The following is a 19,235-nucleotide window of genomic DNA, read 5'->3' as shown; positions in this document are numbered from 1 at the left end:
TTGGGAGAATATAAATCCCACCGTTATTCTGTTATTCAGAAGTAAACTTTTTGTCTTTCAATGAGATTTTCTGAGGAACAACTGTAGACACAGCACTGCCTAGGTTCTAAGGGGATTAGAGAGAATAAGAAACACAGGCCTGTCCTTAAGAATTTTACAGCCCAATCGGGAATATATAAACACGGTTATACAATAAAGCAATAATAACAGAAGCATAACCAATGTAATTTGCTCACGTGCTTTTTTAAAGGTAAAATACCAGGACAACTGATCCACAGCATGATATTACTGTAACTTCTATCCATATTAGAAGTCTCCACTGAGATAATACATTTCTTTTCCCTCCCTCCCTTCTTTTCACTGTGTCCCCATCATCTTCTTCCTCTTACTTACTTCCTCATTCCTCTTCTCTTTGTTCTTCCTTTCACCTCTCTTCTATCACTTTCTCTCCTGGCTTTCCCTTACATATCTTCCTGCACACTCAATCACTTACTCAAATGCACCCGCACGCACATACATTCATTATTAGGAACTAAACTACTTCCTTACCCTCAGAGATATCTCAGTGCTCAGAAAACCGGAGCTGGGCAAGCTACAGAAGAATAGGATAATGGCTGCCAGATCAGGAGGCTTAAGAGGATCTACAGTTGCAGATATGTTTTCTTATTGATGCTGCATTCTGTTTTGGGCACTTTACCACCATCTGCCCCTGGCTGACGATTTCCAAGCCAATGCCTGAAAGCAGCAGATTTCCTCCCAGTTTCAATCCCAACAACCATTGACTGCCTAGGTCATCCCCAAAACCTGAAGGGGTTGGGAAATCTCAAACAATTACAGAGCTTTGAGGCAATTCAGAGAGTCCCATATTCCTCTTTTCATAAACTGATTAAAATAGTATTTAAATGACTAAAAAGCCTGTTATTCAACGTCCAACCTAAATAAATGGTTAAACAACAAAAACATACTTATATGAGCAACCCCCAAATCAGTCCCTTGGTTGCTACTATAAGGCTAAACCAGAATGCCTATTGAGACGATCTACAGCCTCAGTGGGAAGAATTCCATATGTCTGCCTGCTCCATTAGCTCAGCACTCCTGGGAGTCTAAACAGGTGCAGCAGGGAGAGATAATTATTTTCTGGTGCTTGACTAAAAGTACATTCAGCAGGGAGTTAGCACAATGACTTATTTCATAACCCTTTTGAGAATATGGTAGGCAACAGGTAGCTAACTCACCAGGGCACAATCTTTACAACATGTTTTATAGTTCTAAGTAAGGCAGATGACAAAAATAGAAGACCAGGCTGAACTTTGCTTGTCATTTCCTGAGACAAACTCTCATGTCTTTCAGAAAAATGTCTTTAAACTATTTTACCAATTAAATACCAACATTTTCAATGAAAAGCCCTCAAAATCCAAACCGTGAATTAAAGGCAAAACCTCATAAGTAGTTAATGGGAATGGTCCTGTGAATATTGGAACATGGTTGTGCTTTTTCAATTCAAACTGCATTTCTAAGCTCTAGTCCTGTACTACAAATAGTTGATTATCGCTACTCTCTAGAACTGTGGTCAGAGATCTGGTTTGGGTAAGCTCAGAGAACAAAATATAAAATCAAAATAATTATTTAAACATTTCTGATATTTCAACATATGATCTCAAAATGATACCACATTTTTAATAAATTTAGCATTAAGCAGAGAGATAAAGACATTACTTTAACAGTGACTTTGCTATCTAATAAAGTTAGAACATGAACACAGAAATCCTCATTTCTTCATTTCTTGCTCTGCCTACTGGATTTCAATCTGAAGATACATAATGCATTGGACTAATTATTTGATAATGCATGGGAACCTACATTCCTTCCCCAGATGTCCTAAAAAATCAAATAAAGAAATTAAATGTCATAGAGCAGAGCTCTGTATAGTCATCATCATCATCTTTCATCCATCACAATCATTACAGAATAAATACACATCAGGGAAGCTCAATCCCTTGAATGCATCTGAAACTAAACGGGACAAAAAAACTAGAAATTGGAGATGTCTATATGTCCCTTTACCCATATATCAGCATATTATTTTTTCTTTCCATATTCAAAAATGTCAGAGTTGAGGTTTTAATTGCAAATACAAAGAATCAGGGGTAAAGAAATTTATGGGAGCACTCTTACAATACACTAAGATTAAAAACAATGTTTTTGGAATGGTATTTCTTAGTTAAGTATTTACTGTGTGCAGAGTATTCTACTAAGCCCTGGAGGACAAAGTAAGAATATTGTTACCCTCTCAATATCTTTAAGGAGAGAAGAAGGTGAACAATCTCTTCCAAATTTTCAAGTGGAAATTCCACTTTATTGTACATATGTAAACTGCCATTTTAAAACAATACCTTTTTTATGGTACTTGTCAAGTATTTACTATGTGTCAAACACTGTTCTAAGTACAGGGGCAGGTTGGATACAGTCCCTGTCCCACATGGTGCTGACAGTCTAAGTGGGAGGGAGAACAAGTATTTAATCTTCACTTGAGACGTGAGGAAGCCGAAGCACAGAGAAGGTATGTTACTTGCCCATGAACACACAGCAAGCAATTAGCAGACTCAGGATTAGAACCCAGGTCTTCTGACTCACAGGCCTGAGCCTTTTCCACAAGACTATGCTACTTCTCAAATCTCAGCTTTTCTGTTCCATTCAAGGAACAGAGGCAAAAAAAAAACCAAAAACCCTAACAAGCATATTGCTATATGTGGTTTGGGTAAGTGAACAAACTGATAAAAATACCCTAACTCACACCCATAAATATCAATGCTAGGATTTCCTCAGAGTTAGATCTCCATTCAGACATTCTCTGCAATGTAAAGCATCTTCAGGATAAGATTCTGTCACTAGCAATTTTTTTTTTAAAGGAATCCTTGCTTTGATGGATTAGAGAGCTGAGGAAAAATTCTGCTCACATATCTCAGTAGTTTAAAAACAATTCCAGAATTCTAACCCAACAGCTTTCCTGAGAGAATTGAGGAGAGACAGAAAAACAAACTCTAAAACACAAATTATGTTGGTTTAAAAACGTACAGACACTTGAAGTGAGAGAAATTGATGGCTATGGCAGGAAGATTTCTGTAATGGGCAAAACAGTAGAAGAGATGACCATGGATGCATAACACTTACCATTTTTATGAAAATGGAAACAAGAAATGTTAATATTTTTAGAGGGTGAGAATGTGAAACAGCCACATAGTAAACAAAATCAGAGCTTCTCTTCTTTTTAACGGGATTAAGCACCACCAAATGTAATTCAGACACTTAATATTATCAGTCATGCTTATTTCCCTCTTGGAAGGCAGCTGCACTGAAATCACACATTTGAAGTACTGTGAAATACCTTTCTAATAAATTCATTATAACAAAATCAAGCCTTTCTGAGCCCCATCCTTATTATATACCTCACTCTTTTGCTAAAAGCTAATAAGAAAAAGCTACTGAGTGTAAAAAACATGCACATTGGGTCCCAGCTGCCCTTTGCAGGTCAGAGTCTTATACAATGAAGAAAAAAAAAGCTCCAGTCATTCCAAAACATGTTCATATTATGATCAGTTGCAGTAACTCTATACTAATCCAGTAAATCACTTCTGGACCTCAGAAATCAACTGTTATTCATAAGCAGGGCTTTTCATTGGTATTTGTAAAAAATACCAATAACCCACAGACTGGTGGCATTTTTTTTCATTTATATCCAAATAATGGGATTAATATGGATGCAACTTCCTTCAATGTATTTGGACTAAGAGTAAAATGCAGCCAAACGGATTCAGTCTGAGCAAACTGGTCACATAAGATCAAAATACTAAGTTAAAAAATAAATATCGTGCACCTCTAACATGTTTTCAACCAAGAGCCTTATGAAAAATGAATTCTTTAGTTTTCCAACCTAAGAAGTGTTATTAATACCCTCAAAATAAGGAAAAATGTGGATCAGGTAAAATGAAATGCTTAGGTTCAAATTAACTTGAGAATGGTGGCTGATGCCTGGTAATAGAAGCTCAGATTGGAATAATCTTACTAGCCATATACCCCAAGATAAACCATGTTAATGTTCTTTGAAAAACAAGTTGCACATTGAATGCATCAAAACTCACCAAATTCCACAAACAAAAATTCCTCACCATTGGCTTTAAAGCACTCAAACACATTGCCCCTTCCTACCTCACCTCGCCACCCTCCTACTACAACCCAGCCTGTACACTTCACTCCTCTACTGGTAACTTTCTCACTGTGCCTTGATCTTGCCCATTTTGCCACCGACCCCTTGCCCACATCCAGCCTCTGGCTTGTAACACCCTCCCTCCTCAAATAATGATGGCATTTGTTAAGCGCTTACTATGTGCCAGGCCCCGTACTAAGCACAGGGGTGGATACAAGCAAATCGAGCTGGACACAGTCCCTGTCCCACGTAGGTCTCACAGTCTCAATCCCCATTTTACAGACAAGGTAACTGGGGCACAGAGAAGTGAAGTGACTTGTCCAAGGTCACACAGCAGACAAATGGCATCCCTGGGATTAGAACCCTTGACCTTCTGATTCCCAGGCCCATGCTCTATCCACTTCGCCATGCTGTTTCTCATTACGCCATGCTGCTTCTCAAATCCAACAGTCAATTACTCTCTCCCTCTTCAAACCCTTATTGAGAGCACATCTCATCCAAAAGGCCTATGTCTTCCAAGAGGATTCCTGATTAAGCCCCCCTTTCCTCTTCTCCCACTTCCTTCTGCATCACCCTGACTTGCTTCCTTTGTTCATGCCCCAACCCAGCCTCACAGCCCTTATGTACAGCATGGCTTAGTGGAAAGAGCACAGGCTAGGGAGTCAGCGGACATGGATTTTAATCCCGGCTCTGCCATTTGTCTGCTGTGTGACCCTGGGCAAGCCATTTGACCTCCCTGTGCCTCAGTTACCTCATCTGTAAAATGGGGATTAAGACTGTGAGCCCCACGTGGGACAACCTGATTATCTTATATCTATCCCAGCGCTTAGAACAGTGCTTGGCACATAGTAAGTGCTTAAATACCATCATCATTATTATTACATGTTATTTATTTTAATTTCTGTCTCACCCCCACCATAGACTGTATGTTCATTGTGGGCAGAGACTATGTCTGCTTATTGTTGTAGTGTACTCTCTCAAGCACTTAGTACAGTGTTCTGCACACTGTAAGCGCTCGATAAATACGACTGAAAGAATGAATCATTGTACTGTGGTATGTTGTCCTGTATGTTCACAGGCACTTATAGTCTCCAAGCCAAAACTAAGCCCAATGTGACAGTGAAGCAATTGCAGTAAGTAAAAATTACACTGTAAATACCTCCCTGCCCCCTCCGACACCTTCTCTTATTTCCTGCAGCTTTCCTATCCTAAGACGCCTGCTCCTACAGTCTCCCTCCTCACAGTCGTGGGTGGGTTTTTTCCCCCATTTTAACTTTAACCGTAACAACAGCTGTTGCTGCTGTGAACGTGGTCACTGCCACCTCCCAACCCTCTCCCACTTCTCAGATTGTAGTCTCATTCCACTCAAAACTACAGGTATAGGGTAGGGACACACTGGAATGGAATGAGCAAGAGGAGAAAAAGGAGGCCGAATCCTTCCAGACCTCTGCCGCCTCATCCCAGTCAATTCCTGTCCCTACGCTTTGGCTGGGGTGGCCAAGTAGTCGGGGGGACTGGGAACCGCAGCTGTACCTGTCATTAGAATTAAAGTTAGACCAAGACAAAGACAGAACCAGGGATATGGGGAGAGATGAACCTGGGGTGCAGAGATCCCCCCTTCAATCTATACTTCAATCGGATTATTTTTCTACAGAAATGCTCTGGCCATGTCACTCCCCTCCTCAAAAATCTCCAGTGGTTGCCTATCAAGCTTTGCATGAAGCAAAAACTCCTCACTATTGGTTTCAAAGCTGTCCATCACCTTGCCCCCTACCTTACCTCCCTTCTCTCCATCTAGAGCCCAACCCACACACTCCGCTCCTCTGCTGCTAACCTCCTCACTTGTGTCTCATTCTCGCCTATCCCGCCATCAACCCCTGGCTCACATCCTACCTTCGTCCTGGAATGCCCTTCCTCCTCACATCTGCCAAACTAGTTCTTTTCCCCTCTTCAAAGCCCTATTGAGAGCTCACCTCCTACAGGAGGCCTGCCCAGACTAAGCCCCCCCCCCTTTTCCTCTGCTCCTCCTCCTCTCCCCATTGCCCTTACTCCCTCCCTCTGCTCTACCCCCTTCCTCTCCCCAAAGCATTTGTGTATATTTGTACATATTTATTACTCTATTTTATTAATGATGTATATATCTATAATTCTTTTTTTCGATTTTGATGGTATTGATGCCTGTCTACTTTTTTTGTTTTGTTGTCTGTCTCTCCCTCCTCTAGACTGGAGCCCCTTGATGGGTAGGGATTGTCACTGTTGCTGAATTGTATTTTCCAAATGCTTAGTACAGTGCTCTTCACAGAGTAAGCCCTCAGTAAATACTATTGAATGAATGAATGAATGCAGGGATGGGGGAGGGGGAGGAGTCAAGAAAGTTGCATGAGCAGGGATGATGGAGGAGGGGAGGAGGCGCCAGGGAAGGAATGGTTTACCTTGGATGACTGAACGAACCCTTGGGGCTGGATGTACAGCAGATCTGTACTGCAGATGGTAACCCCAGGGTGCAAGTATTTGGGGGTTATTTTAACCCTATGAACCTGCCTATATTTCCAATTTAGTTATTGATAGAGGCATGGAGAGAAAAAAATGGATAAAGATTGAATGTGTCTACATACTTCTGAAAACATATTTCTGCCATCTGTATAACTGAGTAAGCATGCAACTAACATTAGCAATTCCAATTGGCACAGACCAGGGGCCTTCAGTCTTTCTCCACTCCCCTCTCCCCACCTCCCCACCCTCACACACTTAAAACATACCTAGATTCTTTCATTTCAGGCATTCCTGTGAGAATACCCAGGTTCCTGACCTGTCATTCTCAGCAAGCAATTTGAATACATGCAAACTAGAGCAGAGACTAGAATGATCAAAGCTGTGTGCCGTAGAGGAAAGAGTATGGGCATGGGAGGAAGAGAACCTGGGTTTTTATCCCAGCTCTGCTGCTGGTCTTTGTGACCTTGAGTAAGCCATTTAGCATCTCTAAGCCTCAGTCACCTCATCTGTAAAATGGGGATTAAGACTGCAAGCTCAATGTGAGACATGGGTTTTGGCTAACCTGATTAACTGTATCCACCCCAGCGTTTAATATAGTGCCTGCCACGTAGTGCTAAACAAATACCTTTTTTTTCAAAAAAGGGTAGGAGATGACAGAGAGAGAGAGGTGACCTCTGACCCATCACCATGTCTATGGACCCATCTCTTCCTGTCCCATCTAAATGCAGTCACTCAGCCACGCTCTACTGCGGTCTCCTGTCTTTGCTTATGCCCTTGAATCTCAAATCCTGAGGGGTGCTATACTTCTCTCAAATTTCCACAGGTCTTCTCTCCTTCCAGCAGTTTCAATAAGTCAATAGTACTTACTAAATAATAATGATGGTATTTGTTAAGCGCCTACTATGTGCAAAGCACTCTAATGTATAATGTGTGTGGAGCACTAGCATATATTAGTACATTAACAATTCAAGATTTTCAAAACAAAAATTCCACGATTTCCAGATGACTCTGCATTTGAAAAGTTTCAACCCATGTTAATATATTTCTCCTGCCATTAAATTTTAAGAATTGAACAGATCAAGCTAATTAAATGGGATTCCTAAAAAGGTGCCTTTCAACCACTCTTTTCAAAGTCAAATTAATACAGAACCACCATACGGGGGAAAAAAAATAAATGAAACCATCAGTGAGGCAACAGGCTGAGCGTTCACATTTAAGGAAATCTGACTATTCAAAAATAACACCTGGTCAAGCTCACCAAGTTCTTTGAATAGAAAAAGAGCAATTTGATGAAGCTGTGCCACACTCTCTCTCAAGTGATCCCTTTGGCACCATTCCATAGGGAATCTTAAACTTAGAGCTCAAGAACCATAAAAGTTCTTGAAGTGAAACCTTTGTTTCCGATACTGCTAGAAGAGACTGAAAAGATTGAATCAGAAATAAAATAAGACCCCATGTGGATATTTCCTAGCATGTCACTCAAAGGCTAAATATAAAATCCTCTGAGGTTACCTACATCTTCCTCCACAAAAGGAATCAGACTGGGAACTTCTCTTCCTCTTTTTATAAGAAAGGAGAAGTTATGGCTTAAATGTATTGTCTGTAGTACAAAATAGCATTTATTTTTGGTTAAGCCCTTCCTCACAACTTTCAATGTTTTGTGTATGTGGGGGGCGGGGGGCTCCTTCTGTTAGAAAATGTAGCATTTTAACAATTCCATCAATTCACAATTTTATCCCATCAGATTTGAGAGAAAAACATCTAATTTTAGTAAACAGTGGTTGCAGCCATTTAAAAATGTATGCAGTGCCCAGTTTTAATCATAATATTTACCCAACTGGTACACTGTCAGCTTATTATTGTGTAACCATCCTTGTAAAGATACACTGCCTTGTCAATTCTTGAGACAAAACACATTACAGAACCTTTTCTCTAAATTAAAATCACTGTCAGAGCATCAGTGCTTAGTGTAGCATCCAAACATAGTAAGCACTTAAATACCATAATTATTATCAGAAGATTAGCTCAGCATTTTCTCCTACATGATTTCATTCGGCTAGTACACTAACACTTTCCCCATATTTTTTAAACAGAAATTTTTTTTAAAGAATTTTGTGGGTAAAAAAAAGTTTTCATATTCCTGGGAAACATACTTTTATGGACTTTAATATCTAAACTGACAGACCCCACCCCCACCCCCAACAACCCAATATATTTTTTCCCCCTCAAGATAGTTTATCTGTTTATTGCTAGAGGGGAAAAAAACTATTCTGAAAGGGTTTATTTCATATACAGAAATAAATGAATTGCCAGAATATCTGAATCCTTAGTCTGTAAAGAGTAGTTATGAATGGGATCAGAGAAATGGAGTTATTATAAATAATGCTGAAGAATACTATAAGAAGCAGAATATAATCATACGAAGATACAGTATTTGTTAGTACCCTGGGTAGAGTACTTTAGGACACATCACCGGATGGTCTTCCTTCATTGGATCATGCTCATATGATAACTGCCTTCTTTCACACTCTACACTCCCATTTTGGTTAAATCTATAGAAACTGAAAAAGAAATTAAATGCCTTGGTTCTTCCAGAGAGGAGATGATTGTTTCATAGTGTTTTGGTAAATGACTTTAAAATGTAATTTTTTTTCCCCCCAAAATACTAAATGGGATGTTTTGTTTGCAGATGGACAGAGACAGCTGTGAAGTTTTAGTGACCGCTGTATCAGAAATTGTGACAAGGTAATATTAATGGCAGAGATGCACACATTCACACATTACTCAGGAAAAATTAAGTTTATGACTCATTCTAAGTCATTCATAAAATGAAAAAAAAAACCTAAAATTTATTCTGACACTTCTGATTTCAGGATTCAAAATTATTAAAACATTTTGAAGTTTTTAGTCAGTAAATGCCAAATTATTTGCTTTGATATACACATTTTTCACTTAATGGATTCTCCAGTTTTCAATAAAAGAGTTTTGTCAGTGGATTTTAGTACTATTTTTATCATATCTACTGAAGTTAACACATTTCCATTCCTTAAATGCACTACTCCACTATACTAAAAAAAAAGAGAAAATTTGTTCCTTCTAATTCTAGACATCTCATATGCACAATTTAGAGTACGTCACTCTTCACTATAAGTAAACTTTTGATAACATCTTTAACCATCCTCCTCTTCTCTATAATCTATATACTCCCTGACTACATACTTTGACCATCCAATTTCTCACAATCACAAAACCAAATCACATTTTGACTTAGAGAAACCAAATGACCAATTTATAACACTGTCAGATTGTTGCTTTGAAATATTCAAATGCAATGCACTCCTGACATCAATCCAATTATAAAATTAAGTATCTTGGGCAGAGTTGGATCATCAATTTACTGGTTTATTCGATTTTGAAACTTGCATCCTTCCCCTACCAAAATCTTGTGGCACAATGAAATAATTCATCAAGATATTTAAATTAACTGTATGTAAAGTCTGTGTTTTTATTTTTAAACAGAACAACATGCATCTTAGAAGTTGCACTGTGTTAATACTAATACAAAAATATCACAGAGGTGACCAATCAAGGGCATCCAAGTTTTCAACAGAGTTTCTACACTAATCCTTAATGTGAACAACAGAGATAATCTGTGCCATGTAAAAGGGATTCTGGGTCAAATACCTTAGCTGCACTTCACCTACTATTCTAGAGGTACATCAGAGCTGCACCATGTGAGCGTGCATCCTTGCAAGACCCCACATTAAGGAAACCCGCCCCCCCTTCACTGCAGTACTCAGTGTTCAACAGCACACAATTGTTTCTCTTTAACGCTGCATCACAGTGAATCCAGATACACATGCATTGTCATAAAAAAAGTTCCTCTAATTCTAACCAAAATGCAGGGAAAACCTATGAGTGAGGCTTTTAGGATGGAGGGGTTGAGGTACTAAGTTCTCTTGACTGCAGCCCAGGGAATCCAGACCCGAAAAACTGTGTAATAATTCTCCATCTATTACTATATGTTGCATTCAAACAAACACCAAACATAACAACCCAGGATATTTATTGTTTTCTCTTGTTTTGTTACCCAGGCTAGTTTCACCGAGAAGCTCGTTCTTTATTTAAGGCGTTTTCTAACAAGAAAAAATAATAGGCAACCATCTTATTAGCCATCAAGGATAATCATAACACCTTTTAAATTTGTGTAATTTTGAAAATATTGTTCAAGCAGAGGCACCTAGTGAGTCAAGAGTCCAAAGAATTCTAGTCCCAAATCCGACACTGACTTGATGTCGGGCAGTACGATATACCACCTCTGTGAAAAATGAGATTACACACATACAATAATTTAGAACTGCTAAGAGAAAAGATACATGACTCCAAGACAGTAATATGTTACTACTATTTTAACTGCTCTCCTGTAATTTTGTTTTTGTTTTCTCCAGACAAGGAGAGGAATTTAAATCAAGTGGTATTCCTTTCATTACATGTGTATCTTGCCAAATTTGTATTTCCATTAGTTTTGGGGCAACTTGGCATCTTAACATAAAACTAACACTGGAAGGACTGTATCTAATTTTAAATATCATCATAAATTTTAATCTTGTTGAGGGTAAATTTAGGCAGGAAATGTTACCCAAGCCAAGAAATTAACCCAACCTATAAACAGTAGCAAAAAACATGTTACCCTAGACTTCTCTAAGTTTATTAAGAGAAAGCTTAATCTTCTTCCAGACAGCTACATATTGAATCTAAAACCGTGGGTTGAGAAAAACGCTCTAGCTATATATTGCCTCAAACCTTTTGGCACAGCTATCATATACTGAGCAACCAGCACACCCTTCTCAAATATGCTCTAACCAGCAAAAAAGTGAAAGAATCATTCTAAATTTTACTGCAATTGACCAAGTAGAAGCGCATTCATTTCAGAAGTTTCGAACATTTCAGAAAACTGCTGGGGGTTTTTTCTGATGAAAACAGAGCAATATAAAGGATGCAAAGTAAGGAAACAATTGGCTCTCAAAATATCAAATTACTTAGAGGTAAGTGAAGGGTCTAACATTTACTGTCATCCCTTTAAATTGTTTTCAAAAACCTACCAACTGTAATAACACAGTAAGGATACTGGCTGTTTATCAGAAACTCCTGTGCTTTGTCAGGGATTTGACCAAGAAGAAATGATCAAACTCTGGGGAGCCTGTGAAAAGCACAACTCAGCCTCTCCTTAGTCAGATGGCGAGCCAGGCAATTGGAGTGGAGAAAGGTGTATGCGGGACAGGGGAAGAGAGAGGTCTGCTTCCCCAACGATTTCACCAGTCTTCCGGCTCTGTCCCCCATGTCTCCCTGGGCTGGCTCTCTCTGGAGCAATTCTGGCCCTCTCCCAATCCTGTACCTCAACCGCTATATATATATATATATACATATATATATATATATATACACACACACACATATATATACACATATATACACCCCCTGTATGACTCCTGCTGTAGTTCTTCCCCACTCTCCTTCTACGGCTGCTCTCTTCCAATAGACCAGCTATCACGTGTCATTTGAAAAGATAAACAAGATATTATTCCCCTTGCAAAAAAATGTAGCCAAAAACTAACGCAATGAAATATCCTGTGCAGAAATGGACACTCCCGGTCATCTTTCTGTCCAACTGATAGCAGAAGAAATCAGATAAAAAAAGTAAATCACTTTGAACGATCATAACATACAGTGACTATTCAAATGGCCAACAGTTGAGAAGGTTTTCAGGCTTAAAATGATTTGCTCACTTAAACTTGCAAAGGATTCAAATGAACTAGCAAAATAACACATAAAAAGTTCTTAAAATTAAGTAGCTTTATACCAACAAATTATTTCTGGCACTAAATATGACAAATTCCCTAAACCAAAATGTAAAGCAACTAATTGAAATGAAGCTTCCTTGCTGGGAAAAGAAAACCAAATTTGCTCAGGACTGACAGGACTACCAGTACAAATTAATGTTTATAACTGTATGAATCAATGTTTCATAGCAGAGGGTTAATGAGACTCTGCCATTGATATGAAAGAAACTGCAACAAAAACTTACTCTCTGGTCCGCTTTGCAGAATCTTCATACAGTGAAGGCAGCAGGACAGAATTCTGCCTAACTAGTCAGTGTCTAATACTTTCCTTCAAATAAATCTTCTTTTACCTGAACAGTAAAGATGTTATGTTTTTTCCCCCACATTTGGTCCATTAAAAACTAACACATAAAAATACTTCTTTATTTTTTCCAAATGTAGACTGATAGGCAGAATTCTAACTGGAAAATCCACAATAACACTCATCTTTATCAATTATAAAAGTTCAAAATATAAAACATCCACAAAGGACTAAAACATAAAGGCACTCACTCAGCATTGAATCCATTGACATGCAAGATCCTCATCTGCTTCACAATTGTGCTTTTACCAGATTCACCAGCACCTAGAAAATGAAAGTAAGTCAGTTTCTAAAAGGAAACATGAACAGACACTTGGGCACATGGGGTTGTTCTTTCCAGGGGTACAAGGCACATGAAAGAAGAAACAAACTGTAAGCTTGTTGAAACTGCAATCACTGCTAAAAATAAATGTCCAGCTGAAGTCATTTGCCAGCTCGGGGGTCCTTAAGTGTTTCACCATCTATTTCTCCCAGAGTAATGACAAGATTTATTTTAATTGAGGAATGAGGAAGAGAGGCAGAGGGAAAAGAAGTAATGCTTCAATTTTGCCATTTGGGGAAAAAAAAAAATCAATTGAACTCCCCAGCAATCCCCTGGGCCCATCACCACTTTCTGGAATAGAAAGAAAGGCATGTCCATGGAGTCCACGTCCCCACTGAACCAACTGGGAAATTTACAAGTCGCTTCACACAGTCCCACCAAGCCTATGATCATAAATGTGCTCAGAAAGCAATTTCCTTCTGTTGATTTTTCCTACCTTGGACTGCAGAAGTCACCTTTCCCACACCCCTCAAGTGGACCTTCTAACCCTATCCATACTGTCCACAGCTTTTAGTCAGTCTTTCTAGAGAATCCAACCTAATTATGTTTCACAAACAGGTGAAAGGGATATCTAGTAAGCCATCAATTATCTCCCTCCTAAATACCCTTTCCAAGACCCAAATCCAGGAATTTTTTTTCCCCCCAGTTACACTGTATCCTCAGCAGCCTGGAGCGCTGCTAGGGAAAAGTGCCTAGGGTCAAGCAGGCATATTGCTTGGAGTCTTTCACCTTAACTTCATAGAAACCAGTCCAGAATTGGAAGATTCCAAACTCTACCCTTCAACTGCTACAGTAGATGCCTCCATTTTGGTTCACCTTTAAATTTTTATTTTGAAGTTCATTCTATATGAAAACACTTTCCTATTATCTTTTATTGGGAATTGAAAGTTCTTGCTTTGGGAAGTGGGTGCGTGCTCTCACCTAAGTCTTGACAGTCTTTCGGTTGACAGTTTTTTTCAACCCTCCTCAAACACAAACAAACCTGTTGGGAATTTAATGCCCTCTGTCCTTTTTTCTTCCCCTCTCACTGATCATTTATGGGTTAAAAATGTTTATTTTATTTTCTGGCCCACAACCCAACTTCATAGGTTTGTCTTTTCAATTATCTCATATTGAAACATGAAAAATACTAACAAGAACAGACCCGAGACAGTCAAAATGGGGAATACTATAATCCAAGATATACTAGGAGCTTCCATGTTCACAGTTAGGAGATCTACGGGAATATCACAGATTAAGATAAATACATTTTTTGGTGGGGGTAAACAGAGTTGCAAGGAAGAAAATAACTCAGCTTCTGAATTCCCAAGCTACTATAATACATATTCTAAGCAGGCATTTTCTGGCATTTTCCTTTTGCTTTCCTTCTTTTACATGTCATTCCTTAAATCTAGTGTAATGAAATTTAAAATAACGTGCAAGGATTCCACCTTCTCGAATCAAATACATTAAGAAACCATAGTAAAATTTAGACAAATGGAATTTTTTAAAAATAAAAATCACCTAATTTTTAATAATAAATAATAATAATAACCAATAATTCACCTGAAGGGACAATTTTAAAGCACGTATGTAAAATTAGCAGCATAGGCGCCATAAATTCAAGGTGTCGTTTTTGTTTTCTTATTAAGCATTCGTAACAATCACGTCCCAGTATTCTATGGTTTGCAATGATGTTGTTGGTACACAGTCTAATACAGCCCTACATGTGATAGCTCCAGATTTACAAACAATTCAGCTATTTATGGCACAACTAATGAAATGTTTCCATTTTTTTATAATTCTAGATTGATGCCAACAGGACTGTTCGCTGGAGAAATAGTAATAGTATTTAAATGCCTAGTGAATGCAAATAGATATTGCTATAAAATAATGGACATGAGAAAGAAATCTAAATTCTTAATTTTTAAAACCACGCCTCTTCATCAGCCTGATTTTCTACATGGGATCAGAGGTATAATTATAAGAATGTACCACGTTAGATCTGATTCTGGTGAATTACCACCCTAAGACCAAATTATGGGAAAAAAAATGGGTATTTTAAAATAGAACTGGAAAATCTTTCACTCTCATGGTCTGTATTTTCTCCCAGTCATTTGTACAGTTCTTAAGGCCTCCCTTTTTTTCTTTAAAAGTAAGCATTTGAACAAGTGATGGAATTTTCCTAATACCTCAAACTACAAACCCTTTTAATCAAAAAAAAAGTCAAAAGGGGTAAATATTGCTTCTAGCTTGCCCTCCAAAAAAAAGTTTGACAGGGGCATAAATCTAAACATCTGCATTTTTTTAAACTGATTTTAACACACTCAACGAACCCATGAGCATCACTATTGTGACTGTGACACTTCTGGGGGTGGGCGGGCGCCGGCCAAACAAGTGCTAGGTTTTAAAATATCTTCGGGGGAAGGGGTTTGGATTTCTCAACGTATGACCTAGCATTTAATTATGCTTTCCCCGTCTCGAGACCGCTTCCACTCCCTCCAGTCGCCACCACTAAACAGCTCTTCCCCACGTCCCACTTGAGTCCATAGTGTGTGTCTGGGGGGGGCGGGGGACCCGCTCCTAGCCACCACCCTCCAGTAAATCGCCCCCATTTTAGTCCAAGCCGCCCCCGGACCCCCTTCCCCACCTCTACCACACTTGGCCTTTATTTTTTTCCCTCCTATGTCTCCCCCCGCCCCCCTCCCCGCCAATACCAGCCTCTTTAGGCCTCTTCTTTCCCCCTTCCACAACAGCCATTTCTCTTGCCCAACGCTACCCTTGCTAGGGGCCCCCTCTTTATGGAATCCCGCAAGCGACACCCCTTTCCCCACCAATCGCTTTCCTCGACGCCGCCCCCCCTTTTCCCCACCTCCAGCCCCCCCCCCGTCCTGGTCACCCCCCATTTCCTGCCCCCTCACCCCCGTCCCTACTTGGAGCCTCCCTTCTCCCCCCTCCGCCGCCGCCGGCTGCAATCACCCAGACCTCAGGCTCCCCCGCTCCGCCTAGGCCCCTCGGCCGGTCCTGCCCTCTAATGTCGCCCTCCCCCCGGGCCGCGGCCCCCCCCAAAGACCCCTCCCACATGCCCTTCTCCCACCGTCGCCCCCTCCCCAGTTTGTCCTTCCAGGCCCCTCCCTCCCTCCCTCCCCGCTTTCCCCTCCTGCCTGGCCGCTCCCTCCCTCGCCCCCCCGCCGGCCCCCTGGACATAACCGTCCCCCCCGAGTCCGGGCCCGGGCCCGGGCCCGGCGGGGGAGGGAAGGCCAAGGGAAATCATGAAATGCAATGAAATGAGCGGAGGGGAGAGGCGAGGGGGGCGGAGGGGGGGGCCCCGCCGTGGCCCCGGCCGGTCCGGCTCTCTCTCCCTCTCCCCGCCTTACCCAGCAGCAGGAGGCGGTGGGTGGCCCGGTAGACCTGCTTGTCCTTCTGCAGTTGTTTCTCGATCTTCTTGTTGGCCTCTCTTTGCGCCTTCTCCTCATTCCTCTGATCCTCCGTCTTGCTGTTCCCCAAGCACCCCATGGCGGCGGCGGCTACCACCACCGCGGCCTCGGCTGGTCAGCCCGTTCGCCGCCGGCCGGGTCGGGCCCCCCCGCCCCAAAAAGGGTGGGGGCGAATGAGGAAAAAAGACGGGAGGTGGGAGGCTTGAAAGAGGAAAAAAAAATCCCAACCTCCCGGTCGGCCTGTCTTTCCCCCAAGGACTGTCCCTCAGGCTGGAGGAGCGGCCCCCTCCCCCGCCCGGGTGGAAGCCCCGCCGAGACGAAGGGGGTGATGGCGCCGCCGCCGCCGCCGCAGCTGCCGTTCCTCAGCCGCGGGCCCCGCCGCCGCCCTCGCCCCAAAGCGGCGCTCGCTTGGCCCCTTCTTCAGCCGGCAGGAGCGATGGCCGAGGCCGCCCGAGGGGGAGTCTTCTCCCGTAGGAGAGGCGGGCGGGCGGGCGGGAGGGCGGCCGGCCGAGCCCCCCCTTCTCCTCAACGCCCCCCCCACACAACACCCTCCCCCCCACCCCAAGCCCCAGGTCCGCAGCGGCCCCCCCCCACGGCTCTTGGCGGGGGGCTTGGGGGGGGGGCTGGTGGGTGGGAAAAAAAAAAAATCAATCTCCTCACGCCCCCGGACCCATCCGACACATCCAACTCCGGCCGCCGCTTCCTCTTCGGTGGCAATTTCTCTTCCTTTCCTTTTTCGCTTAAGAAAAAAAAAAAAAAAAGAAACCACGCCAAAAAAAAAAAAAAAAGCGCCCACAACACTCCTCAAAAATACCCAAACAAGGCCCCCAGATCCACCGCCACTCCTAAGCAAAAAGGACGGGTGGGGGGAGGGGGGGTTGAAAAGCCGAGAAAAAAAGGAAAATTCCCCTTCCCAGGCCGGGCTCCAGCTGCCCCAGGCTCTGCCCCCCCCGCCCCCTCCCCGGGCGCAGCAGGGTCTCCTCCTCCTCCTCTTCTCCGCCTCCTCCCTCTGAATGTGTGTTTGTGTGTCTATGTGAATTTTTTCCTCCCCTGGCTCTGGTTTCTTCTTCTTCCCCCTCCTCCTCCTAATGGTGTTTTTTTTTTCCCAACCCAAGGTCTCTCTTCGCGCCCCCTCTTTCCCCTCCTCCCCTTTTTCCCCTCCTCTTTTTTTTTTCACGATTAATTTCCAGGCTCGTACTCCTTCCTGGGGCTTCTGCACACACAGACACACACACACACACACACGGGGAAGACCGACTGCCAGCAGCGAGGCCCCCGGAGGGTCTCCCAAAGCAGAGTCTTTTTCCCCGCCCCTTCCCCTGCCGCCCTTCACTCGGCAGGGTTTGCCTTTAAAAAAATTATTGTAAAAATACTGGCATTATTTTCTTTTCCCCGTTCTCGGCCTATTTTCTCCAAAAAAATCCGCATACATATAGGCGCACATACATCTAACTATATATATATATATATACACATATATATAAAAATATATATTTGCATTAAGGGAGAGAAATGGGTGGGGCAAGCAGCACACACTGAACCATGGGAACGGAGCATTCACATGATATCCAAACGTCAGGACTAAGAGGCGCCCTCTTCAAACCCAGCCTCCAAACCGACCCAGAAAAACGCAGATTCATACACACATGTACGCACTCAAAATTGGTGGTTGAAGACCAGGGTCTGCAGGGCCTTTACTGAATCACCTCCACCCACCCAATTTATTACACGTGTCCCATTCTCAAGTGCCACTCTCACATACGTGGGGCTTTCGAGTGCCCCTGACACCCCAACCTTTACAAAAGGAAAAAAAGCACACTCCGACTCCCAGAAGGGGAGAAGTGGAAAAAACAGAGCTAGTTCACCAGAAGCTACGTGGCACAGAACAATGCTTGACACACAGCAAGCGCTTAGCAAACACCATCATTATTATTATGAAAAGAGCAAGGGCCTGGGAATCAGAGGACCTGGGTTCTAATCCCAGTTCTGTCGCTTACTGGCTGCACAACCTGGGGCAAAATAGCTAATAATGATAATTCTGGCATTTGTTAAGCACTTACTATATGCCAGGCACCGCACTAAGCGCCGAACTTCTCTGTGCCTCAGTTTCCTCACCTGTAAAATAGGGATTCAAATTCTGTTTTCCCTCCCACGTAGACTGTGAGTCCCATGTGGAACGGGAACTGTGTCCAACCTGCCTATCTTGTATTTACTGAAGTGCTTGGCCCACAGTAAAGCTTTTAACAAATACCACCATCATTTGCATTTGGGGAAGGAAAGTGTTCAACCGGGGCACAGCCATCTATTTTGTTTTGGTCTCACAATTCAGTGTATTCTAACCCACATTATTTGGTGCCAGACGTGAACACCATGAAAGCAGAACAGGGTGGACCATTCGTCAAGTCCAGTTTTCAGCTGATCTGACCCCACCCTCCATCATCCAACACTGAAATGTCATCAGACAACTTTATGTCCAAAATTTTTATTTTAAACCTACAGCCGCCCACCACCTCAGGCCCTGTTGCTGCTTTCCACAGCTTGGCTTGGCAGTGGTGCCTGGGAAGGGAACGCACTAACTGAAGCAAGGGAGAGGAGACAG

General features: G+C 42.1%; 1 protein-coding gene across 1 annotated transcript in view; it reads right to left on the bottom strand.

The window, feature by feature from the left end:
• The window catches only part of GNAS (GNAS complex locus), a 125,238-nt gene extending 108,119 nt beyond the window's left edge, over window positions 1–17,119 (bottom strand). The window contains exons 1-2 of the mRNA XM_029070346.2: window positions 16,577–17,119; window positions 13,090–13,162 (exon numbers count right to left, since the gene is read on the bottom strand). Coding sequence (XP_028926179.1) covers window positions 13,090–13,162; window positions 16,577–16,715 — 212 coding nt within the window. The 5' untranslated portion in view covers window positions 16,716–17,119. The remainder of the gene's footprint in view (window positions 1–13,089; window positions 13,163–16,576) is intronic.
• Window positions 17,120–19,235: the final 2,116 nt, after the last annotated feature.

This window comes from Ornithorhynchus anatinus, chromosome 8 (genome assembly GCF_004115215.2).
Source record: "Ornithorhynchus anatinus isolate Pmale09 chromosome 8, mOrnAna1.pri.v4, whole genome shotgun sequence".
Classification (NCBI taxonomy): Eukaryota; Metazoa; Chordata; class Mammalia; order Monotremata; family Ornithorhynchidae; genus Ornithorhynchus; species Ornithorhynchus anatinus.
Note: the sequence above shows the minus strand (reverse complement) of the source record. Positions and strands in the feature narration are given on the sequence as shown.